General features: G+C 34.7%; 1 protein-coding gene across 1 annotated transcript in view; it reads right to left on the reverse strand.

The window, feature by feature from the left end:
• Positions 1 to 497: 497 nt before the first annotated feature.
• The window catches only part of LOC149785747 (peroxisomal membrane protein PEX16-like), a 77,249-nt gene continuing 50,133 nt past the window's right edge, over positions 498 to 27,613 (reverse strand). The window contains exon 10 of the mRNA XM_089979650.1: positions 498 to 6,332. Coding sequence (XP_089835776.1) covers positions 6,271 to 6,332 — 62 coding nt within the window. The 3' untranslated portion in view covers positions 498 to 6,270. The remainder of the gene's footprint in view (positions 6,333 to 27,613) is intronic.

Consider the following 27,613-nt stretch of genomic DNA (forward strand, 5'->3'; position numbering starts at 1 on the left):
GCACACGATAGGCCATACATGGTGGCCAGTATTAATGGTGGAGGAAGAACCCGGGAAAACCCGGGAAAGAACCACCGACCCATGAGAAGCTACTGGCAAGCATTCTCACATACCCACATTGGCCGAATCTGAGACTTGAACCGGCACTCAAACTGGTACAGACAGAGGTGAGATGGCAGTGATCAGTAACGGAGAGTGCTTTAGACCACTTGGCCACTCGGGGCTCCTCATCAATGGGAGGTAAAGTCTGCTCCAACTTTAGGGTAACACTTTACATGCGGTACTTTCTAAAGTATGCAATATAATTTAACAAGGTCAATCACTTCAGGATTTTCAGGCTTGAAGGATTTAAAGATAAGCATAATCAGACTGTAATTAAATCCTTCACAGACAACAAGGATGATATCACTGCATTTGCTGGATGGAACGTCAAAAGACATGGATAATGTGAAAGGCAGTTGAGAATAAATCAAAATAATTATTTTAAAAAAACTGCATAAGGTTTTATACATTTATTATCATCAAGTCAAATGAGAACGTTTAAGCACCATCTCCATCTTCTAAAAGATGTACACACTTGCGAAACTGATGATAAAACCTGAGACCAGCCTCGTAAGTTTTTCAAATATTGGGGGATGGGCTAATTCTCAGATCTGGGCTGGACATATTAAAATCAAATCATCAAAAATAGAACATACCACACTTCACTACTCATTAGGTTTCTGCAAATTACAGTAAAGCAAGAGTCATTCGTTCATACTGTTTTTTTATTTTTTTAGATTAAATATTTTTACCATAAAAATATCCTGAATGCATATAGTCATGGTCAGCAAAGCAGCGTCTAATCCTCCATTGTGGTAATACTAAAATCTGCACCCACACACATAGCTGTCATGGGTCACTGAATCAATTTCAATAGAGAATATTTTAAATAATAGTCACTCTTTCAAAATACTCTTAGTTTATAAGCATTTCATATTATTCCAAATTTACAAACACTGGCATGTAATTAATTTTTTTATTTGTTTGGATTACATAAACAAGGATAAGTTACTTTTTCTATTATGAAGGTTTTGACTCAACCAGAACAGGGTGGCATGTAGGCCATAAAGCACTGAATTTATAAATAATGCCTTACTGAACTGGAACAGTTCCCAAACTTTGACTGGCAATCATCAACAGATACGTCCGCTCTGGTGGCCTGGTGGCTAGAGCATCTGCCTTGAATGCGGGAGGTCATGGGTTCGATCCCCAGCCAAGTCATACCAAAGACTTATAAAAAATGGTACTAACAACTGCCTTACTTGGCGCTCAGCATTGAGAGGTTAGTGTTAGGACTGGTCAGCCTGGTGTCAGGATAATGTGACTGGGTGGGACACCATGCTACATGTTTGTGGCATAATGCCCCAGTGCTAGACATCACTATAAACTGCCACACTGCAGACATCATAGCGATATGACTGAAAAACTGTTAAAGCTACGTTAAAAATCCAAAATCACACACACACACACACACACATCAACATATATAAGTCAATACAGGCAGTCTAGTTACTTACTGTTCTCTGCTAAAACTGTCTGGTAAGTGAGTAGTGTAATCATTTATAAACAGAGTCCAACTGCAAACTGAACAGAACCAAATCTGCCATCACATGATGCACTGGCAGATTTGGGATTATGTGGTTTGTAAGCAGCAATCAGCACAACAGACAACATAGGCAATGATCTGTGCTGGGGTATTATGTGAGGTGGTCTTGATGTATAAGCATGCACAGACTATTTTACACGAATTTAATTCTAGATAGCCCATATGTTTTGAAAGTAGTCACTTTAGGACAATATTTTTTAATAATTTATTGAATGAATCACATTTTTCATGCTGCTTGGGGTATAAAAATAACAGAAGAAAACTATTATTATTGACTCTTTTAAATTATACGACACACCATTATGAATGCCTGCATTGTTTTGTTCACCCTGGGTCAGAAATATGGGTTGGTTTATTACTGGTGGACAACCCTGGCAGCTACAAGTTTTTCAAAGTCTGAAGTGTGCTTACTTTTAGCATCTGCATATCACCACAGAAATATGATAATTGCTTTTGATAGTAAGAACAACTGATGCTTTACTGCCTAAAAAGAATTTCCAGGAATCCAAGATAAGACAATTTCTTCTTTATAACTGTTGAATGTTGAAACCATCTCTGATATTCTTGAGTAACAAACTTTTCAAGATGGCAACTGTGATGGGCATATTGGATGTAAGAACAGCACCATTTTTATTCAGGAACAACTAGATATCATAAGACATCTTTTGGTGAAAAACCCTAGTTGCTACGAGTCATCCATTCAGGAAGAGTAGCATTAACATTATTTCAAGATGGCCAACGTGTTGGGAATAATAAATGTCAGATAATTTTCATTTTCACTTAGGACCAACCAGACACACAATAAAAATCTGTTGGTGAAACCTCCATGTTTAAATTACTCAGCAGTATCTATTTAAAGGAATAGCAAAAACAAGAGTTTGAAGACAGCTGATGTGGGAGCCATATCAATATCATAGCCATATTGGATTTTGGACCAGCACCAATTTCTCTGACCACCAATTAGATATAACAAATCTTCCAGTAAAACCCTAAGCTGATACATGAATCCATCCAAGAGTACAGCCAAGGACAAAGATTTTCAAGATAGATATCATACAGCAGGGGCGTACAATCTTTTTGGCCAAGGGTCAGATCACATTTTTCTAAGACCACTCGAGGGGCGTAAACACAAATTTCTTTAATATTACTGTTTACTGGCCAGATTTCTGTGTTGTTTTAATTTGCCCTGAGGGCCAGACAGAACATGTTTGTGAGCTGGATCTGGCCTGTGGGCCAGGGGTTGTGCACCCCTGTCATAAAGGAATTCAGATCAGCACAATTTTCATTTGGACCCTGCTACATGTCATTAAGTAGTCCTTTGGTGAAAACTCTATGTCAATATGACTTTCCACTCGAAAGAAGTAGCAATAACAAGATTTTCTAGCTGTCTGCCGTGGTGGTCATATGTGATACCATATCAACACCATTTTGTTTTAAACATTGTAAGAAATCTTTTAGTGAAAATCTCTCCATGCTGATTCATCTGTTCAGGAGGATCATTGAAAAGATTTTCAAGATATCTACTGTGGTAGCCATACTGGATGTTCAAGTGGCAACATTTTCAGTTAGAATCAACTCGATCTAGGTATGAAAGTGTGTGTGACGTTTCATGGCAATCCTGCCAGTACTTTAGGAGAAGTAGCATAACAAGTAGATAACAATCTTGTGGTGATGGACATAATGAATAATGAATGAACAATGGACAACAATCTTTCCCATTAGCTTTGTGGTCTATGACCAGTGGAGCTATAACGTGAGCAAATATCTCCCATTGAATATTAATTTTATGGTATCCTGCCATCCAGGTAATGAGACAAATAACCAGTCACATTACTGTGTTCTATATTAAATGAATGTAAACCTTGTTGAGATAAGAATAACACAGTTAAACATGCCTTAAGATATCACTCTTTCTACACTGCATGGCAGCCCAAACATGCAATTTAAGATTAAATCAGCTTTTGAAAAGAGTTAGCTTTTGCTTCAAAAGTTGTTGGTCTGAAGTCTAATTTGAAACATTACTGCTGCATAATGCTATTGATTTGGTTATGGTCTACTTGTCTATTGAAAGCAAAATGTTCTCAAAGAAATAACAGATTAACCTGGTTCCTATATAAAATACAGTTTTGAAAACTACATGGGAATCACGATATAGAGCTGACATTGATAAAAGGTCAGCATGGCACATGCGACTGTAAACAGCCCCATGATGATAAACTCTAATGTTCATTATGTAATCCTGACATCCCAGTGTCACTCTCAAGTGACGATCTACATGATTATGAAGCCAAACTCTAAACATGTCCGACTTTAAACAGTGTGATGGACCCATAAAAAACAATGAAACAATCATGTAAAGACAATACATGGTCAACATTATAATGAGGGAGTACTGTATCATTTTTAAACTGGACTTGGGAGGGAATGCAGCATACAATAACTGTGTCAAATTGTTCTCATTTATTGCACAATTTGTAAAGATGATAACTGGATTAACAAAAGAATGATCAACAAGACTAGACTCCATACAGTAAAAACCCATTTATCCTATTGTTTTGTTCCCAACCCAATTGTACCGATTAGTTCTGATGGATGAATCACCTGAAATAAGGAGGACATTTTTTCCCAGAAATTGTCAGATCAATAATGTGACATTCAAATAGATGACACACTGACAAATAAGGTGTCAATGTATAAACATATGCAAAATTTGGCAATTTTACAAAAACAAAAAGGGATTACAATTTTGGTTTGTTGTATTTTAGTGACTGCAGATAAAGAGACATAACTAGATTTAGGACTGTAAAGATGAATGTGATTCTTTTCATGATCTCACTTTGAGACCCCAAAATTTGCTAACATTTCTCCATCTCTAAAAATCCTGAATGAAAATATTTTTCCTCCCAAGATGAGTATACATTCTGTTCCTCCCATCAATCACTGAATTTTACTGCGTATGGAAAATTACAAAGGAAAAATTCATTTTTTCCATTTCTTTCACAACCTGCTTCCATTGAGGTGTTTTAATGGTAATGCTGCCTGTGATCAAATGACTGTGAAATGGCTTAAGCAGAACAAGGCAATTTCTTGCTAATTTCAAGTAGAAAACCAAAATCCTTTGATTCTGTCAGCAGGGTCAGCTGGCTTCTGTGTTTGAAGTTTGTCAACATGGATTATATTATGCGTGATCAGAAGTAATTCCAAAAGGATTAAGGACATTGACTAATCATGGCTTGATTACAAAAAAGCTTAATCAGAATCAAACAATGAACATTTCTTTGAATCTATCCACTGGTAGGTTCAGTTTTGGTGCTTAAAGTTGTTGAAATGGATTAGAGTTTACCATATATGTGATCAAAAGTAATTTGGATAGGATTAAAGATATTCACTGATTATGATTAGATTAATAAACAGCTTAAGAGCATCAAAGACAGTCAAGTTTCGCTTCTGTGTTTAAAGTTTGTCAAGATGGCTAAGCATATGTTATCTCTCAATGATAAAATGATAAAATCTATGCAACTAAAATTCAGGTATGAATAAATATGGGAATTTTAGTCGTTATAATCAAGTTCAAATAAATACGCATTTTGCCCTTCTCGTAAAGCTGACTTTAAAATCTACTATGGTAGCAAGAATGATACTATATGTCATGCTGAAACCCATCTCATGAACGCATATTAAATGCAACAGCAAAAATACTCCATCAATGAATACATATTCGTAGAATCTGCTTCAAAATGAGGATAAAGATATACATATCAAGACACTGTTTGCCAACTTTATAGCTGAACATAATCTCCTACATATGAAAGATCAATTTTTTATAGATCTGGTCAAAATATGCTCCCTGGCTGGAAAATTTCACAAAAGTTCTAATACAAACAGAGCTACTCATACGGTAAGCCTAAATTCTGGTCCTCATTGGGATAAGAAAGTCAAAGACATTTGCCATAATTAAATATTCACCATTCTATCTAAATATCCTCCCTCTTTTGAAGTAAAAAATCCCAACTAAATTTTGCAATCTCCTGATTTGTCCTAAGCTGACCTATCTGTTCTGTCCTATGTATGACCTGACCGTGTCAGTGCCAGGAAAAGATTACTTTCTCAATTACTTTCCTGCTTGAGGGAAACATTACATTTTCAATCATGTTCCTGCCTGAGGAAAATATTTTTGGTGTGCTTTCAGTATGACCTTCTCTTTCCAATTTGTAATTTTCCATACAATGAATTAAACCTAATAACATCCAAATGCCAATGTCAAATTCTTACTCATCGATCACTCATACAAAAATTTACATTTGATCATCTTTTGTTAAAATTGTTCCCGATACTTTCATATGGTAAAAAATAAAATTTCCTTACTAAATAATCAACTATCAATTGATATAAGAAAATAACTTTTTAATTAATTAATAAATGATCACTGATCATTATTTACTATTCACTGATCACTGATCCATCACTTCTGGACTGCATGCATGATGAACTTTTCACATGCGTGTCATTCAGTGCTATTTACTTCACATAAAGTTATTTCCTTGACCTATAATATACACATTATTTCCTTAGGAATAATCCATGTCAACTGCAGTCCAGCTACGCGTGCTTCGCTGTCTCCCTTAGGTAGCCCACACGTAGAAGTACACTTTCTGCCACACAGGAAGATAGTCCATGATTGGCCCTGTAATAAATTCATACTTTTGTTTATGAAAATAGAGAAGGACTACAGAAAAATGTTTAATGCCTGCAACTGCAGATCAAAATATTGAGCAATGCTAGGTGAAGTTTTATACAAAGTACACTTTATGTGCACTATGTTTAAACTAGATTGCGTACTTAAATTTGAACTCTGAGTGAACAATGTAGTGCACAATGTTAAAAAAATGTATGTATGGCTAAAATTGGCTGAACACGGGAACTATCTCGGAAGACATGTAAAGAAATAGTGCATGACTTTATAAAATGAATGAATGAATGAATGAAAGAATGAATGAATGAATGAACAAATGAACAAACGAACGAACGAATGAATGAATGAATGAATGAATGAATGAATGAACGAATGACAAACAAACGAACGAACAAATGAACAAACAAATGAATGAATGAATGTGATCCTTGAATTTAATTTCAACCAATAGTAGTTCTACCAAATTTAACATAAATATCAAAGAAATACTTAGTCTGATTTAGGAATTACTCATTTCACATCATTTATTTACATCTTTCATTTTTTAATGATTCCTCTAGACCTACATGTATTTGTTTTATAGTGTCTGGATCAAATGGACATGCAGTGAATTACTATTTAACATACATGTTGTCATTGTTAATGGAGTGAAAATAACAATAATGATAATGACAATAATGATTATTATTGTTATTCTAATAGTATTTTATTATTATTATTATCCTTATTATTATTATTATCTTTTTTGAGTATCCATCACGTTCTAGAGTCTAAATAAAAGGCTAAAAAGAACATCATTCTTGGTGAACGCTAGAATGTACAGGCAGGCAATAGTTGCCATGTCTCATCTAAGAGGACCTAGGTTCGAATCCTGAAATGGAACGAATTACTGATTTGCCTGTTCAGCGCTAGGGTGTGTCTGTAGTAATCAAGGTCCCTAGACTTGTCAACCATGGGGATTAAATAAATAAATAAATAAATAAATAAATGAACTTCGCAATATAATGTCTTGAGTAATTCTCCTTAGGCCAGTGCTTAGTGTAATGATATATTGCTCTCTTAATAATGAAAATCTAACAAGTTCAGATACTTTTAAGACCGCTGACCAATTCTATTGCCGGCAGAGGTGTGAGCAGCAAAAGATTTAAAGGTGTACTTGTTGAATTTTCAGACTTAACATCTATTATCTATTCATATGCCACTTTATATCACATACAAAAATTCAAATCATGATAACAAACCTTTTTACAAACATTTTTAAGAAACTTTCTGCATGCACCGAAATGTTAACAATATTTCATATCAAGTGTCAACCTAAAATACTCTGAGCAGACTAATTAGGCTGGGTTATCTCAGCTTTAGTGATAGGTCAATAACGTTTGATTTGCGACATCATTCTATCTATACTATAATCTTGATGGAAAGAAAGCATCCTCTAACAAAAAATAACGCCATCCCCAAATGAAAGTGGCAATCTAATGCTGATAGTAAATGCCAACTCCCAATTATCTGTGATGATAAGTGACCAGTTTAAGAATGTTCAGGGCACATTTCTACCTAAGGGGGAGAGAACAATTTTATCTGTAAAAGGTACTGATGATGGTCAGGTGATAAGCTACTGTCCAGGAACATGCCATATATACTTGCTTATAAGACGAGTCCAACTGCAAACTGCTCAGAGCCAGATCTGCTGTCACGTAATGCCCTGGCAGATCTGGGTCTGTGTAGTTTGTTAGGATCAATCAGTAGAACAAACAACACAGATTCTGATCTGCAGACACATGAAGCTGTGGCAGATCAGGATCTTCATTGTTTGCAGTTTAATTCTACTTATCACCAAGTATAGATGGTAAGGCAGATACATGTATATACTTCTTGATAGCTCAAGGGATGGTCCTTTAGTTGGATGTATTCTAACAGGGTACATACCGGTAGTAATGATGTACTTATTTCCCCTATGCTAGATACACAATAATATCTGCCATTCATAAATCTGTTCATATATAATTTTTTATTATAGAGTGAAATCTCGTGAAGTGGGTCATTTTCTTGTCTATTAGGGCTTTATGATGGACCTAGATGACATCACAGTGCTACTTCAGTAAACAGCAAAAGATATTGGGACACTGATGAGTTTCTCTCAAAAATTCAAGATCTGAGTAAATGATGTGTGTGTGACTAGATTTTTAATGTAGCTTTGAAAAAAACCCAGACATATCGCTACAATGTCTGCAGCATGGCGGTTTAAAGTGATGTCTATCACTGGGGCATCATGTCCCAGACACGTAACCTGATATCCCACCCAGTCACATTATCCTGACACCAGGCCAATCAGTCCTAACACTAACCTCTTAATGCTGAGTGCCAAGCAAGGAGGCAGCTGTTAGTACCATTTATAGAAGTCTTTGGTATGACTCTGCCGGGGTTTGAACCTGCAACCTCCCACATCTGAGGCAGATGCTCTAACCACTAGGCCACTGTAGCATTTTAATCATGTAGTCAATAGTAATTATTTCAATCCATCTCGGAATCAGAACATTCCATTGGTTGGGATAAATTTAAACAATACTATCTCTTGCCTGTATTGAGTCGATGCAATTCTGCTACCCAGTTTGATCTGGACAAGGAGCCACAGGACTACATTATATAGTGTATGAATGGGATCATCAAATGATAAAACACTAACAAAAGAGGTCTTGTTATTTACCGTCACATTTTGGGTCCATGGGAGGAGGATTACAGTGTCATTTTGAAAATAATTTTTATGAAACTTTTACATATGTGGTCATAATGGGAAGGTAAATAATATATATGTAATGGTTTTCAGCATAACACTAATGGAACATGATTTTGAAGGGGGGTGTTTAAAAACAGCACTATGATGGGTGAATGATCAAAGTGTTTTTGTAATCTTTACCATCAAATAGTCAACATGCTTGGAGAGACAGAATGATCTTCATCTCAAGTATTCATTGACTTTAATTATTAGACTGGTAAATAATTTATCCAGCAAATTAACATCTCAAAAAGTTTTATACTTAATTTACAGGTTGCAAGATGAAAATTTATTCTTTCATGATTGACTTTGTTGGTTTATGTCAAGGAATACTGACACATGACAGATATTGCTATCAATGAATATTTATGTTATCATTGTTAAAATAGCAATAATAATAAATAAACAAAAGGATGCCTATGGCATCCAGTAGACATGTCAATAGGGTATACCTGCCTGAAGAATAACGAGAGAAAGGTGAGGAGGTGAAAGAGTGTAGGTGATTGTGACAAGATTGAAAATTAAATCACAGATCATTGAGTCAACTCAATATCTATAAAAAGTGACTCATTCACAAAAGTGAATTTTTGTTTTTTCAACTTTCATCATACAAAATAAATGTGGGAAGAATGGAACAAGAGAGGTAGACTTTTCCAATTTGTGCACTTGATTGTTACTTACACAAATTTCAACCATTGTTTTTCTTCCATTTAATGGTTTTATAAGTAACATAATCCACTAAGACTGGAGTTATTTCTTAAAAATCTCTCTGTCTCACTTTCCAGTGGTGAATTCAGAGTGGATATGGGTAGATACACACTTTCTTCCATTGAAAAATGCATAACTGTTAATGAAATACAGAGAAATTTGGCCAAACGAATGGAAATGTACCACCCAATTCTCAAAATCAAATCATTCTACCATAAAAAATAACTTCTTCTCTCTCACTTTCTCTCTTCCCTCAACGCTGCATTAAGAGTTGTGTAGTCATTTGGGTGATTATTAGTGTTTTATCTTTGACTAAAAGTAAAAGTAATTCTAGTACCAGATTGTATAATTCGCTCTAGTTTTGTTTCCCCATCATCATTCATCGTGTCATTTCCCTTAATGGCCACTGACTACCTGCACTGACCAAGTTCCTTTTCAATGGCAAATGGGTACACTGAAACATAACTCCTTTTAGTTGTATAACTGTTTAACAAAACCAACATAAATGGTTGTTAATAACCAAACATATTCATCGACCAGTGATTCATAAAAGATCAGCAAAAAAATCAGAAAAAATTATATAGTAAAATCTATTTTGGAAGTCCACTGTTATATGAGACCACCTGTCTTGAGTGGTTGTTTCTTATTGCTGAGATTTATTGATTATATAGTCTAAAGACCTGTTATGAAGAACCATATGTCTTGAGAGACCATTATTTTTTAGCAGATGGGGTGGTTTTATAGGACAGGTTTTACTGTATTTATCTAAATCTGTACAGACAATTTCAACAGTTTATTTTATATATCCTTTCTAATGATCATCTAAGATTTAGTTTTCGGTTTTCATATAGTCATGTCAAGTTGTCTGCCCTTGTATACTAACATTTTCTGCATGTGTAACTTCTTTATCTTAATTGTATAATTGCCAACCCTTACAACTGCATATTTTTAACTCTAATTTTTGAATCTACTTGTGTCAATTTATTTTTTTGAAAGGAATTTTTATACCTATTTAACTTATAAACAAGCTTTTAAATAACTAGCTATGTACATGATTAAATCAGAATGTCTGTATGAATTTTCCTATTAATGTTGTGTAGGAGTAGGCATATGAGAGCCCTCTGCAATGAGGCCATGCTTTCAGGATCTCCTGTTTCTGGTCACTAATTCACATTTTTTTAAAATTTCTGTCCAGATTTCTTGATACTGGACTCTCAGACTTTGATGAAATGTGGCTCTGGACTATTTTCAAAATCCTACAGAGAGCTCTGAATCTGCATGTGCATGTGTGTGTGTGTGTGTGTGTGTGTGTGTATGTATGTATGTATGTTACAATTATTTTATTGTTTATTCCAATTAGCTAATATTATTTCTTATTATGTAAATGCCAACCAGCTCAAAATAAGATTTGTCTATTGTCTAATAACTGGCAGAGAAAAAAATATGCTATGGAAAAAGCAAAATTTATAACATTTTATAAAATAACATTAAAATTAAACTCAATTAGTCATTAATATTATTGAACTTTTTAAAATTTAGTTTGACTAAAATTAATTTCATTTTATTTCTTGCTATAAATTTAGACACATTCTCTTGTGGATCTCTGAAAGAAACGCAAACACCCACAGAAAAACAAAGTCTTGGAGATAACAGGAAAAAGTGGTATTTATGTATAATTGAAACTTCTTAAGACTTTTGGCTCATTTATGAACATGCAATGAAAAAAAAATACTTGTTAGTATGATATTCCCCTATAATGGGTAACTTAAATTCTGAATCTAGAGATATCAGGGTGACTTTTTAGTGATCAATTTATTGATGTGCCTTGATGAAGTGAATCTGTAGTAAAGACTTTTACACAAAGTGTAACTTAAATGTCATTCTACACAAGTTTCCCCAGGCATAATTAATCTGACCATTTTAATTAGTGATATGAAATCACTACCCCATAGCAATTCACAGCCAGAGCATACCATATATACTCACTTATAAGTCAAGTCAAATGCAAACAAACAAGATCCTGATCTGCTATAGCATTATGCACCTGCAGGTCAGGGTCTATGGTGCTTTTCTACTGATTGCTAATAACAAAAACTGCACAGACCCAGATCTGCCAGCCCATCATGCGACAGCAAATCTGGTTCAGTGCAGTTTGCAGGTGGACTTTACTTATAAGCAAGTGTACAGTGCCCTATTCAATAAGGCTTCTTTATTTGAACCCACTGTAAGTAATTTACATGAATACAATACCTACAGGCTCCCACACTTGTATATATCTTAACCCATTACCTATTGTAACTACTAATAGCATATTAGCCATGTTTGCATCGATGGATGACTAGACGGATGAATAGAGGAATAAATGGATAGATGGATAAATATATGGATAATAATGAACGAATTAAATCATTATCTTTAGTTTTATTGCATATCATAACTTCACAAAATATATGTCAAGTACTGTAGTCTAAGTTTCTGACGTTCTGGTACTTGTGCTGTGCATATTTGTGTGTAAGACAAATCCAACTGCAAACAACAAAGACCCAGATCTAACACTGCATAATGTGCTCACAGATCAGGGTGTTTGTTGATTGCTTTATTGATTATTCCTCACAAACTGCAGAGACCCAGATCTTCTGGCACATTATGAAAAGGCATATATGGCTCTGTGCAGTTTGCAGTTGGACTAATAAGTGAGTACATGTGGATATATGAAGTTAAATATATCCACCGTACAAAGCAGAAAATAATATCTCTGGATCCTACAGGAGAATGCATGATAATATGAAGTGAAATTATATGTGGAGGAAAAAATAGTGTCATACATTTTAATTGCATCCCCTATTTAGAATCTTCTAGAAGGATCTTGGGATTGCATTTTCCATTCTGGTGTATTCTTATAACTTCTAAAATAACTTCTTTATGCCTTGATTTATGTCAAAGGAATCCAGAATGACTATATTTATATGCCTTAAATTCTGCCAGAGGAATCCAGACTGTGTGTTTATGTCTTGATTAATGTCAGAGGAATCCAGAATGACTATATTTATATGCCTTGAATTCTGCCAGAGGAATCCAGTCTGTGTGTTTATGTCTTGATTAATGTCAGAGGAATCCAGAATGACTATATTTATATACCTTGAATTCTGCCAGAGGAATCCAGTCTGTGTGTTTATGTCTTGATTAATGTCAGAGGAATCCCGAATGACTATATTTATATGCCTTGAATTCTGCCAGAGGAATCCAGTCTGTGTGTTTATGTCTTGATTAATGTAAGAGGAATCCAGAATGACTATATTTATATGCCTTGAATTCTGCCAGAGGAAACCAGTCTGTGTGTTTATGTCTTGATTAATGTCAGAGGAATCCAGAATGACTATATTTATATACCTTGAATTCTGCCAGAGGAAACCAGTCTGTGTGTTTATGTCTTGACAAATGTCAGAGGAATCCAGAATGACTATATTTATATGCCTTGAATTCTGCCAGAGGAATCCTGTCTGTGTGTTTATATGTCTTGATAAATGTCAGATGAATCCAGAATGACTATATTTATATGTCTTGAATTCTGCAAGGAATCCAGTCTGTGTGTTTATACGTCTTGATAAATGTCAAAGGAATCCAGAATGACTATATTTATATGCCTTGAATTCTGCCAGAGGAATCCTGTCTGTGTGTTTATATGTCTTGATAAATGTCAGAGGAATCCAGAATGACTATATTTATATGCCTTGAATTCTGCCAGAGGAATCCAGTCTGTGTGTTTATATGTCTTGATAAATGTCAGAGGAATCCAGAATGACTATATTTATATGCCTTGAATTCTGCCAGAGGAATCCAGAATGACTGTATATTTATATGTGAGTTAATTACATGGTGGTTATGTAAGCAAATCCCCATCTCCACATTTCTTCTTGACACCCAAAGTTTCATGAATACCAGGACCATTTTCATTCATCCTTCCAAATGCAATTGTACTCAATCCTACCTGAGTATTATTATTATTATTATTATTATTATTATTATTATTATTATTATTATTATCATCATTATTATTATTATTATTAGTCTCAAGGTTGTCATCCATCTTATCAAAAAGGTAGTATTGTGGCAACATTTTTATTCATTGACAATGTCAAATACTGACCTTGAATACAGAGATGATTATTAGCTTGAAACAAGTGAATAATGAATATATTTCCTGATTCAAAGCAAACTATCACATTAAGAAAAAAAATGTGCATTGTTGGATTGGAACTTGAGTCATCTTTAATGGATGGTGGCCATAATTACCACTTGATTATATAAACGACTATGAATAACTTCACAATTTCTCACTTATAATGTTAATTGTGTCTACTGAAAGCAAGTAAAAAAATATTACATTTCACACCAGTAAAATATCAAGGTTATTTTTCTTATAAGATCCAGTAATTCATGGCTTAGAATAAAATAAAAGCATGTCTTTAAAAATTTAATACTTTCACTGTACCTAATACACAACTAGGTATAATTTATTTAATATTTCACTGTACCTAACACAACTAGGTATAATTTATTTAATACATCACTGTACCTAGTACATAAATGGGTACGACTTAATACTTCACTGTACCTAACTCAACTACGTATAATTTATTTAATACTTAACTATACCTAGTAAAGAAAACTAGGTACAATTTATTAGACAAGTCTAATCCTAGACATATGCTACTCTCTCATGTCTTACAGCTTTCACTATGGTCAGTGTACATTCCACCCTGTCTTGACAATTGCCTGTACTCTCTGTACATGTACATCTTTGTATTAGCAAGCATGCAGATTAAACAGTTGCAGTAAATTAAAGATGTACCCATAATACAACCTTTTTGATTGCATGGACAACAAGAGTTATATAATAATAATAATAATAATAATAATAATAATAATACATGTACATGTAATAGGAATACATCTTCGCCACTCACCTGGTGGTATTTGGAAAGATCAAATGAAAAAAAGGTATGTACAGAAAATTTGTGTGGGTGTAAGTAACCTCAGTTGGATAAGCAGACTAATGCTAGAGGTAATGAATTGGGATAAGTAAAATTGAGAGTTAGTACTGGTTTGCTGTTCTAAAACTTAAACGCAAAACATTATAGGGCTTTCATGATTGACCACAGTGGCAAGCAAAAGATACATGGAATTGTGAGGGGTAATGAAGAGTTAAGCTCAACCATGACCAAACCCAAAAAAGCAAATTTTCAAATCTTTTATTTTGCTTTAAATAATAATCTTTTAGCATTATTTTATCACATTAGAGAATTAAAAAATTTCATTGGTTTTGATAAATTTATTCTAAGCTAAACTTACTTCAGAAACTTTGTCAAATGCAAGTTAAAACATAGCCTTTTGCAGACTGAGCAGAAAGCTTGGATTTAAGCAATGTCTCTCCAGCAGTCAAAAAATATATAACATCATAAATCTGGATGATGTCACAAGTGGTTACAAAGAAAACAAACTGGAAACAAGAAATATATGTACAATTATTTGTAATTATATGTATAGACAGATTAGTTATATGTAATTTTATGTATATACAGAATAATTGTATGTAATTATATGTATATACAGAGTATTTATATGTAATTATATGTACACATGTATATACAGAGTAGTTATATGCAATTATATGTACATACAAAGTAGTTGTGTGTAATTATATGTATATACAGATTAGTTATGTGTAATTATATGTATATACAGAGTAGTTATGTGTAATTATATGTACAGAGTAGTTATATGCAATTATATGTACATACAGAGTAGTTATATGTAATAATATGTACACATGTATATACAGAGTAGTTATATGTAATTATATGTATATACAGAGTAGTTATATGTAATTATATGTATATACAGAGTAGTTATATGTAATTATATGTATATACAGAGTAATGTGTAATTATATGTATATACTGAGTAGTTATATGTAATTATATGTACATACAGAGTAGTTATATGTAATTATATGTACATACAGAGTAGTTATATGTATATACAGAGTAGTCATATGTAATTATATGTATATACAGAATAGTCATATGTAATTATATGTATATACAGAGTAGTCATATGTAATTATATGTATATACAGAGTAGTTACAATAATAACATCTGTTACTGGAAAAGAAAACTAAACAAAGACGATACAAAGGGTTGAGTTGTATTGACTACTTAAATCTTCTAGTCATCCTCATTAAATTTTGTATCGACAAAGATGTTTAATGACAAAGTGGTTTATTTTTTATCTTCTGTAGATAACATAGGGTTGCCAAATAATCAAGTTTATACTCTGAGATCAAAAGGGAGCTCTAAGATCCAATTATTTTGGAAGGTATAGAAGAAAGTGTTTTGCTGTCTCTGTTCCAGGATAAATACTTACTGTTAGATGCATGAATTGAATATTAATCAGAAATCAAACTACTAGACTTAGTAACCTCACATGCATAGCCAATCACCAATGTAATAGTAGCAAGGAGTGATTTCTTTTTCTCGATTCAGGTAGACTTTGAAATTATGCAGTGAAGGATTATTTATTACATCAACAGGTAACAAGTTATATATACAACTAATACTGGGTAAAATGAACTATTGAATATCGTTGTTCCACTCACTGGAGATTAAATAATGTTTGTTGATAGAGTGGAGTAGATTTCACGTTCTGTACTGAAAGGCTGAATAAAATGTTGCCAATACACAGGAGTTAATCAGTGACTTAAACTTTAAATAAATGGATCTATTTAAGATTGTAATGGGAACAAATTTTGGCTTTCCAAACTAGTTTCACTGAACAGTTTTGCAGGAGACACACTTTTGGTTGTACCTGTTATTATTATCATTGCCTTTAAATTTATTTTTCTTGGAATTCTTTCTCCTACGTTATACAACTGTCCTAAATCATAATCCAAAATGGGTGAAATATTTATTGTTTATATTTGTTGAAAGACAACTGATCCAGTTTGAATTAAAATTTTAAACAGTTTAATTTCTGATTATAAACTATCATATGTAATGTCGTATCATATGTAATGTTGTGTCATATGTAATGTTCTAACATCATCAAAGAGTCTTATGGATGATTCTATACTCTCTACAATATCCTTTATGAAATCAAAAATAAAAAGGGTCCCAAAATTGACCACATGTTGATGTATCATACATCTGAGGATTAAGAATTTGTAACAACTTGTTTTTTTTAATGTATTATATACCTCACAAACCATGCTAAACATTTCCATGAACACAAATACTTTTTATCTTTGACAGCAATCCAATCTCTGTTGATAGCTTTGCTAATATCAAAGAAAATGGTCCTCACCCCCTTGTCTTGGTCAAGTATAAAAAATATTTGTATAGTAAATGCATGAAAACTGATGTTTTTTTAATCACTGATTATGTGAAATTATATCATGTTTCACATTGTAATTATTTAGATATTTATAAACACATTTCTCAAAGACTTTAGACAGAGTAGAAAGTATAGATATCAGCCGCCAAATGGATGCAGCACTTTGGGGGCCTTACTTATGCTCAGGTACTACACTACGCTTGCTCCCAGTAATAACGAAGTTTGGAAATATCGAATATGATGTACGTTGCCTACTTTACTGATTGTGCAATTTATCAGAGTAATTTATCGGAGTAAGTCAGGGACATGTGCTTTACATGGATTATAAACATCATCCATGGTTACAGTAGTGTTTTCAAGAGCAGGAGAAGATAACTCATCACAGGACTCATTTGGGCAGTGGAGCAGTAATAACTCTTGCTCATATTAAATTTATGTAATTCCGCAACCCTGGGCCAAATCTAACTTTTGCATAATGCATGAAAGGGATCATATTATTATCAAGATCTGATATTCAACAAAATTAAAAATAATTTGCTGGCATGATTATTCATCTATTTATCCATCCATTCATCCATCATTCCATCTGTGGATACAAACATGGGTAAATAGTGCAATAAGAAGAGTGACAATGGGCAATGATCTGAGATTTATACAAATATGATAGCCTGTATGCATTATATACATGTAATATATGTCACAATATGGGACTACCTTAGGGGGTTGGAATGTTAATTGCCTCAACAGAAAATAAATCAGCCAGGCAATGAATGACTGATTTCACCTGGATAGCTCCCTAGGGCTATATTAATAATTAAAATGGTCAGATTAGTTGTGCCTGGGAAAATCTCTGCACACAAAAGGCTGGAGTGCTATAGAATTAAGAAAGCCTTAATGCATGAAAAGGGCCTGATTGGCATTGGAGTGGATTTTGCAGTAGCAAAGCCTATCTCCAGGCATTCTACAGCAAGGACCACCTTTGTTACAGCTAGGGGTACTATAGAGTATCATTCATTATTGTGTAATATCATACAAAATGTTTGGTCAATATACCCCTGGTGCTATTTCTGGACACATTCTGAATGTCTGGAGTTATGCTGCAGGATGATAAAATCAATTCATAAATCCATCCACCCACCCACCAAACTGTTCTTTGAATAATTGTTATTTATTAGATGATATGATAGTAAAAATGGTAATAAATTAATAATAATAATAATAATAATAATAACAAAAACAACAACTTCTACTATTACCACTAAACAGAGACACTGTAACTCCCCTCCAATGGTATTTACTTGGTTGATAACTATAAAAGAGAGTGAAGTTAAAGTGCCCCTGTGTACAGATGAACTGCAATTTTATCATCCCTGTTGTCATCATCAATATCATCATTTCCCAAACATACAATGAGATGCTATAAGCAAACTGTTTTATTCAATAATATTCATAAAAATTGCCATACCTCACATAAATGAAGCGCCAGAAGTTAATTCATTATATATAATTGTGCACAAAGTGTTCACCATATTAAACTGTTGTTCACTATTGTTCATCATTGAGCACTATCTTCTGTACTGTGACACCCAAGATTACAGAATGGTTGTATTTGCCAGAAATAATTTAGAAATGAGTTCAAATCTTCAATGGCTAACCTGATTTGTGTGATACTGGACATAAAGTTGCCCATAGTAATCTAATGCGATTGTTTAGTCCTTATACTTTCCCAGTTGAAAAAAAACTGTCTACAGGGCCAATTCACATGACAATAGAGGTGTGGAAGCTTATCTCAAGTACTCTTACAATCCTATAAATCAATAACTGCCCCTGGGTTGTGCACCAATTTCTCACACTATCAGCTAATGAATTATGCTGTTTCAACAGTGGCAATGTGGCAGCACACATCTGAATAAATTAATTATTAATCAAATTTAATTAATTAAATGTAATTAAGAAAGAAAAAAATAATATCCAAGCTAAAACACATTAATTTTTATCATCAAAGACCTGTTCCAGCTCAAATACTTTTTTCTCTCTCACTTTTTGTCCCTTATGGGAGAGGGTGACAAAAAAGGGAAAACACATGGGATTCTGATGAAACTTCGTAACATTATAATTTATAAAACAGATTTTCCTATTTTTTTCCATTTTTTTCTTGTTTTATTATCATTAACAAATAGAAATTCACTACTGATCTAGAGAGTAGAGAGTCAATAATCTATTATGGAAACAACAACAAAATATGTAAGCATTCATTGAACCATGAGCAAATCACAACTGTATATATGAACAGTGCAAGCACATCAAACTGCTTTATACCAACACTATGAATATATCTATGAATATATAAGAGAGATCCTTCAATGCATGTGTTTGTAGGACATGTCCAGTAGGTCAAAGGTTTTCAAAGACAACATAATATTGATCACTGAGTTCCCAAATATCAATACATCAATTTGTCTTTGATTTGTTTACCCACTGTACTGCCAGAAAAAGACCGTAACAAAGTGAAATTCAAAGATCACTAAGCCTAGTTTACACATTCTTTCTTGCCAAGCAATCAATAAACATGTTGCCAACTAAGCTTAATTCGATGTTGATTACATTCTATTTTCATTGGATAATCAACAGATATGTCACCAAAAAGCATGTTTTGTCATTATAAGCTTATCTCCTGGACTTATCAAAAGCCCTATAATTGAATGGCTGCCCCAGGGTCTGTCCTACAATACATGACATCAGTCCCACACACCTCATAGTTATTGTTAAGACACATCAGCACATGATAAGTTCAACATAAAACATGTCAAGCCTAAGCCCTTATTATAAAAAAAGGATACTAACAACAACTAACTTTTATTATTGTCCCCAAACAACTTTTATTAACATCCTCCACTTATTTGGGGACCTGATAAAATCAAGCTTCATGATCTAACTTAACCAGAAATGAGGTGCTGATTATTTTTATGGTAGTTCATCAGCTTCTTGTCAAGCAATTTACTTTTTTTTAAAACAGTAAAGTGGAAGAAAATAATGATGTTGGATGAATTCTACAGCAGGTATGTGCAACCTATGACCCTGGTTTTATCCACTTTTTTACCTCATAGGGTGTGGTCTAAACAATGGGTCAACTAATATGTGCTCTACAGGAAATTATACATGCCTGTTGTATAATATAGTTTTCGGAAAGACAAAAAAAAATCTTATGTATGATAAATAATAAGTTTCAAAGGAGAGCAGTTAATTAATGGAAGGATGTTAAAGCAGCAGCTTATCTGGAACCAAAATTTTTCCAGTGCATTAATAATTGGGTCGACCACCAATGCCTGCTCAGTCAACCATCATGAACACCAATGCACCAAACAGTCCCATTCTTGAAATAAGTTTATCCCCCAAATTATCTGATGCAGTTTTGGTCAATGCCACAAACTTGTACTACTCCTACCTGTGATGTTACCTTAATAGAGATATCCATACATGTCATCTCTCATGGAAGTTTTATAGTCATAAAATGGGTAAACTCACATGCTTCAAAATCTGACTCCGTCCTTTTTTCTTCTTCTTCAAATGAAGTCAGAAATGCAAACATCACCCTCAGAAATGCAAACATCACCCTCAGAAATGCAAACATCAGCATATGTACATAGGCCATTTGTCATTGTAATGCAAAATTTACACATACTGTACAGTTGTTAAACACTGACCAGAATAGAACCATTTAAGATGTAGCAAGAAATGGATATGATACATGAAACACTGATCCTTGTTTTTACCCTGCAATAGATATTATAATATTAATATATATAACTATCAACTTAACTTGTAAAAAGACTTTTCCATGTAAAATATGTTTCTTTGAGAATACTTGCCCAATCATAATACCTTAGGAGAATTACTACTTCGAAAATCCAGACCTCCCAGATACTACTTTTAGCTGAAGGGAGCTAATTGTCTGCTAACCTTTGTGGCAGTTGGGCAGAGTGATCTCCCTTTATGTATAAGATTTGACAGCAAAGTCTAAAAACCCTTCGGTTACTACTGGAACGTAAGGTACATCTCTGTGGATGTAACTGCAGTGAGGCCAGGAGGGTGTATGTCTATTATGATTGGGTAAGTATTCTTGAAGAAACATTTTACTAGGAAAAATTGGTTTCTTACTTAAATACATTACCCAATCATAGGAGAAGAGGTAAGAGGTGGAGGAAGGTATATTCCCTTACCCCGGAGATATCATCTCCGGTCACCTAAGGTATGTGAGACAGCTTCTAGGTAACCTGACTGGAGGAGACTCCATCTGTCAGGGTGCATCTTCACATAGGGATAAAATGTTCCCCCTGCAAATCCAGCAGAAGTCATTAAGCCATGTGTTAAGAAGCTTTTTCGATTGACCTGAAAGGGATACCTGCTGAGCTGTTGATTTAGGCCCAACCAGATTAGATTGGGCCCTCTGGGATGACAGATCTTGGAGATAAAAGCAACAGTTCTGTTCTAGTAAGGTCCCACTTCAAAGTCCGAACTAGGTGTTGTAGGTAGCCTTCAGCTGATGTGTCCAGATGAGACAGCTTTCATGACGAAAGTCTGGTTACCCATGGAAGGAAGGTGGTTTTCAGCAATGAAAGACGATGCCATCATAAGTAAGACTGACCTGTCTTGTTGGAACTGCATATAATTCAGGTCTGCTGATAGAGATTGTATTTAGCTAATTCTGCATGCATTCACTAATGTCAGGAGGAAGCAGGTCTTGTAGGAAAGGTGCATAAGAGATGCCCCTGAAATTGGTTCAAAAAGTGTCTTTTTTACATTGGTTAATAACCAAGATAGGTTCAACTTGGGCATAGGGTTAATATTTTCTGCCATCACAGAAAACATGTTGGTGAGCAGGTCGGATAAGTCCTTGTTTTGTCCAATATCCTCTATTCCATGATGAAAGGTGTCAGCGATCGTGGAGTGGTAATCTTTTATTGTACTCGGTGCAAACTTTCTTTGAAGAGTCAGTGAAAGTTAGCTATCTACAGTATAGATGCCTGGAGAGGTATGACGTGTTTGTGCAACCACTGGGTGAAAACGTACCACGTGCCTTCGTATGCTTTCATAGTGGAAGGCCTTTTTGCCAGAGTGAGTCTCTCCATGACTGGTTGTGAGAATAGTTTACTTTTGAGGGCTGTTTAATATGGTCCAGATGTGCAGGTTCTGTACCTCTGAGTAAGAACTAAACAACTGCCATCATTGTTGTTTGAATAGATGAGGGAAAATCCGAATTCTCAGCAGAGCTCCAGTTGTGAGATAGATGAGATTGTTGATCCACAACTTCTCCCATTTAAGTGATGCAATGAGGACAGGGCAAAATTCTGATTCTCTTGCTTTCTGTATCACTTTCGGAATCAGAGGTGTTGGAGGGTAGGTGTATGCATGCATGCCGTTTCCAATTTATTGACAGAGCATCAACTGCCCAAGTTTTTAGTCTTGGACTGGAGATATGAAGATTGGGAACTGGACATTCCACCTTGTCTCAAACAGGTCCACCAAAGGTTTGTCCAGTCAGGTACATATATGAATGAAAATCAAGAAACGACGAGACCATTCTTTCTGTGTTAGCTGATTGTTCGAGGACAATGATTTATCTACCAGTAGAAATCTTTTCAACTGCAATAATAAACACCATAAGTTCAGGCTGAGCTGTTGATGATGAAGCAGCAAGCTGATGTTATTAGCTTTTTCCTGCTGTTTTATGTCATAGGCACCTCCATACCCAATAGCAAAATCATAATTACATAATTTGCAAAATGCAAAGTTTTCTCTTTCCCGAGATGGTTTCACAAATCTAAACATGACGGCGTAATTGTCCTTCCAGTTGTTTTTTTTTCTTTGCTGGAGAAAATTCAGAATCTTCTGCCTTCCTTTTCAACATGACTAGAAGATGAATATTAAGGAAATGAGATAGTGATAGTGGCAACTGCTTTGTGCAATATAATATGGTGGTTAAAGACTGGCAGGGTAGCCTTGAATTCAAATTTAAGTTACAATATTTCTCAAGCCTAAATACAAGTTTTCAGAAACTTCCGATGTTTGTTGTTTGCAGTTTCAAGTATAGACAGTATAAATGTGTAGTCATTGATTAAAGTACTTTTTGTTTAGTATGCATCAGTTTAAGTTGGTAACTGCATCATTGAAACCCTTAATTTTGCACTCAACCTTTTTGTATTGCAAACTGAATATGAATTTATTTTCTTCTTTTAACTGATTTGTCTGGATACTGCATGATACATTACATAATACTATGACACTTTGTGGACCCCAACCATTGTGCTAAAGCTGGGATTCAATATCTCTGACCCTTTTCTTAAATTGCGTGTATCCCCCTTCAAATCACTGATAGTTGGCTAAGAGACTAATGCTCTATTGTTCAAAATGAATTTCCCGGAATTCAAGAAAAGACCATTTCAGTTTTTTAACTGCTGAGTGTGGAAATCATCTCTGATATTTTTGAGCAACAAGATTTCCAATTATCCACTGTGGCAGCTATAGGATACCAATGAATGGTACCATTTCATTTAGGATAAACTACACACCATTTGAAGACTTTTTTTCTGAAAACCCCATGTGAAAATATGGCCTCTAGTCATGATGTAAACCAGTCACTACATTGCAATGCTTCTTCAGGCAGTAGCATGTTGAGTCCCCATCATGTACAGACTGGGCCAATGTCTTACATTATTTGACTTCTTAACAGCTGAGTGCTGACGCTATCTGGGCCAATGTCTTACATTATATGACTTCTTAACAGCTGAGTGCTGACGCTGTCTGGGCCAATGTCTTACATTATATGACTTCTTAACGACTGAGTGCTGATCCTATCTGGGCCAATGTCTTACATTATATGACTTCTTAACAGCTGAATGCTGATGGTATCTGGGCCAATGTCTTACACTGTATGACTTCTTAATGGCTTAGTGCTGATGCTATCTGGGCCAACGTCTTACATTATATGACTTCTTAACGGCTTAGTGCTGACGCTATCTGGGCCAGTGTCTTACATTGTATGACTTCTTAACAGCTGAATGCTGATGCTATCAGGGCCAATGTCTTACATTATATGACTTCTTCACGGCTGAGTGCTGATGCTATATTATAGGACTTCTTAACGGCTGAGAGCTGATGCTATCTGGGCCAATGTCTTACATTATAGGACTTCTTAATGGCTGAGTGCTGATGCTATCTGAGCTAATGTGTAACATTATATGACTTCTTAATGGCTGAGTGCTGACACTATCTGGGTCAATGTCTTACATTATATGAATTCTTAATGGCTGAGTGCTGACACTATCTGGGTCAATGTCTTACATTGTATGACTTCTTATCGGCTGAGTGCTGACGCTATCTCTGATATTCAGAAGCAAAAAGATTTTAAAATTAGTCAATGTGGCCACCATATTGGATGTAGGATCGGCACAATTTTCATTTGAGATAAATTAGACTGTTAGTGAAACTCCCATGCCAATATGACCATCCATTCAGGGGAATTAATGACACGATTTTCAATGTGTTCATTGTGGTAGCCATATTTGAGGTCAGATTGGCACCATTGTCATAGATATCATAATTAGTCTTCTAGTGAAAACCTATATCAATATCCACCGAGGAGTAGCAACAGGATTATCAAGATGACACACATATTGGATGAACAACACCATTTTCATTTTGTACCTTCTAGTGAGAACCCAAAGTTGATGTGACTTTCCATCAATGAGGATCAGAGACAAGATTTTTAAGATGGCTGCTATCATGCCCAGATTGGATATCAGATTGGCACAATTTTTTTAAAAATGATATGACTTTCTACTAAGTAGAAATGTATTTATTTTTTAGATGGCTGCTGTGGTGGACATAATGGATGTCAGATCAGTACCATTTCTATTGAGGACCAACTAGATGTCATAAGAAGTTTTTTTGCGAAATTTCCTAGGCTGATATGACCCTTTATTTAGGTAAATTAGCAATAACAAGATTTTTAATATGGCCATTACGGTGGCCATATTGGTAAATTGCATGGCATCATTTTCATTTAGGACAATGTAGACATCATAAGAAGTCTACTGATGAAAACTCCAAGCTGATATTACCTTCTGTTCAGAAAGAGCAGCAATAAAAAGATTTTCAAGATGGCAACTGTTGCTGAACAACTGATCAGCAACATTTTCCTTCAGGACCAACTAGACATAATAAGACACGTTTTAGTGAGACCCCCTTTTGATATAACCATCAATTCAGGACCAACTAGACATAATAAGACATGTTTTAGTGAGACCCCCTTTTGATATGACCATCAATTCAGAAGGAGCAGCAATAACAAAATTTGTAAGATGGTTGCTGTGACAGTTATACTGGATGTCCAAGCTGAATCATTTTCATTTAGAACCATCGTTGCATCACCTTCTGGTGAAAACCCCATATCAACTTTCATTCCAGCAGATCAGTGATAACTGTATTTTCAAGATGGCTGCTATGGTGGTCTTATTGGAAGTCTGAGCATGCATGCATGCATGCATCCATCCATCCATACATACATACATATACATACATACATACATACATAGTATACAAACATACCTAGTGGTCTAAAGCACTCACCATTATGGATCACTGCCATCTCACCTCTGTCCATGGGTTTGAGTCTCGGATTCTGCCAATGTGGGTATGTGAGAAAGCTTGCCAGTAGCTTCTCATGGGTTGGTGGTTCTTTCTGGGGTTTTCCCAGGTTCTTCCTTCACCATTAATACTAGCCGCCATGTATGGCCTATCATGTGCTGAAAAATGGCATTAAATCCCACAACCTACCTACCTACCAACCCACTCACCCACCTACCTACCTACCTACATACATAACAAGTTTGCTGAGTATAACACCTGCAGAGCATAAAGCATAATGAACTGAACAAAATCTCTCTCTCGATCTCAAATTTCTGGACTTGACTGTGGACGAATACCTTGCAAACTTTAATTTGTCAGAGCTCGATTGGAATTTGTACTGGACATTGGGTAAGTGGATTTTTCCAAACAGGACAAGTAGTAACACAAACAAAAACAACTGAAGTACTGTGATTTGTTGATATATCCATTTTCTGATAATGGCCATTATATGTACAAGTACCAAGTTTCACAGTAATCCATCAAAATCTTTGAGACTAGTCATGTTCACAAGACCCTGAAATATCATGCATTTAGCTGCAAGACAAAAGGACATTAATTCAAAAATTGTGGGAGGATAGTGATTTGCTGATACAAATCTTCAAATGATGACCATAGCATGTGCAAAGTTTCACGGTAATTCAATGAGATTCTGTCATACATTACACCAGACTTCAAGTAAACAAAGGGCAATAACTCAAAAACTGCAGGAGCACAGTGATTTTTCATGATGACCATCTTCAGATGATGACCATAATACGTACCAGGTTTCATAGTGATCCATCAGAAACTGTAATGCTAGTTGTGTTCTCATGATTCGGTCATAAATGGCATTCAGTTGCAAGACATAACAAATGATAATTTCTTGTAAAAATTGCGGGAACAAAGTGATTTGTTATTATGCTTATATTCAGGTGATGACCATAATATTTACCAAGTTTTAAGACAATCCATAACAAATGCGCAACTAGTTGTTGCCCTAAAGTTATTGTGTCATATACTGCATAAAGCTACATGGATATTAATCTCTACGATAACTTGCATGAGCACACTTATTTGTTGTTGATATCCATATATACAGGAGATGACCTTAACATTTACCAAGTTTTATGGCAATCAGTTAAAAAATGTAAGACTAGTCCATTCAAAAGATTTTATCAATCAATGCATTTAATTGCAAGTCAATAAGGGTAATAATTGAGAGAGCAAAGTGAGTTGTCTATCTTAAGGCATCATCAATAATATTTACCAAGTTTCATAGCACTGCATCAGGACTAGTTGTGCTACTGAGATTGCAACATTCTCGCACTAAGCTATAAAACACAAAGGTCAAAAACTCAAATAGAAATTGCAGAAGCAAAGTGAATAATTGATATGCACATCTTCAGATGATAATGTTAGATTTACATAGTTTCATGGAGATTTATTACAAAATGTCCAACACTGAATTCACAAGATTTTGTTCTAGTCTGCAATCAGCTGCAGGTCCAAAAATAGCAATAACTCTTATAAAAATTGTGGGAACAAGAGATTTGTTATGTTCATTTTCAGATGATGATCAGAATATTTACCAAGTTTCATGGTACTCTTTAAAAAACAGCAGGACTATTTATGCCAACAAGACTGCTGGATGGAAAGATGGATGGATGTAAAATCTACAATGATGATTCTTATATACCAACACAGTGCCTTCTCCCAGTTGAGCCCTTG

The sequence above is a fragment of the Sinohyriopsis cumingii genome, chromosome 13 (genome assembly GCF_028554795.1).
Source record: "Sinohyriopsis cumingii isolate HCF-2022 chromosome 13, ASM2855479v2, whole genome shotgun sequence".
NCBI classification, from domain to species: domain Eukaryota; kingdom Metazoa; phylum Mollusca; class Bivalvia; order Unionida; family Unionidae; genus Sinohyriopsis; species Sinohyriopsis cumingii.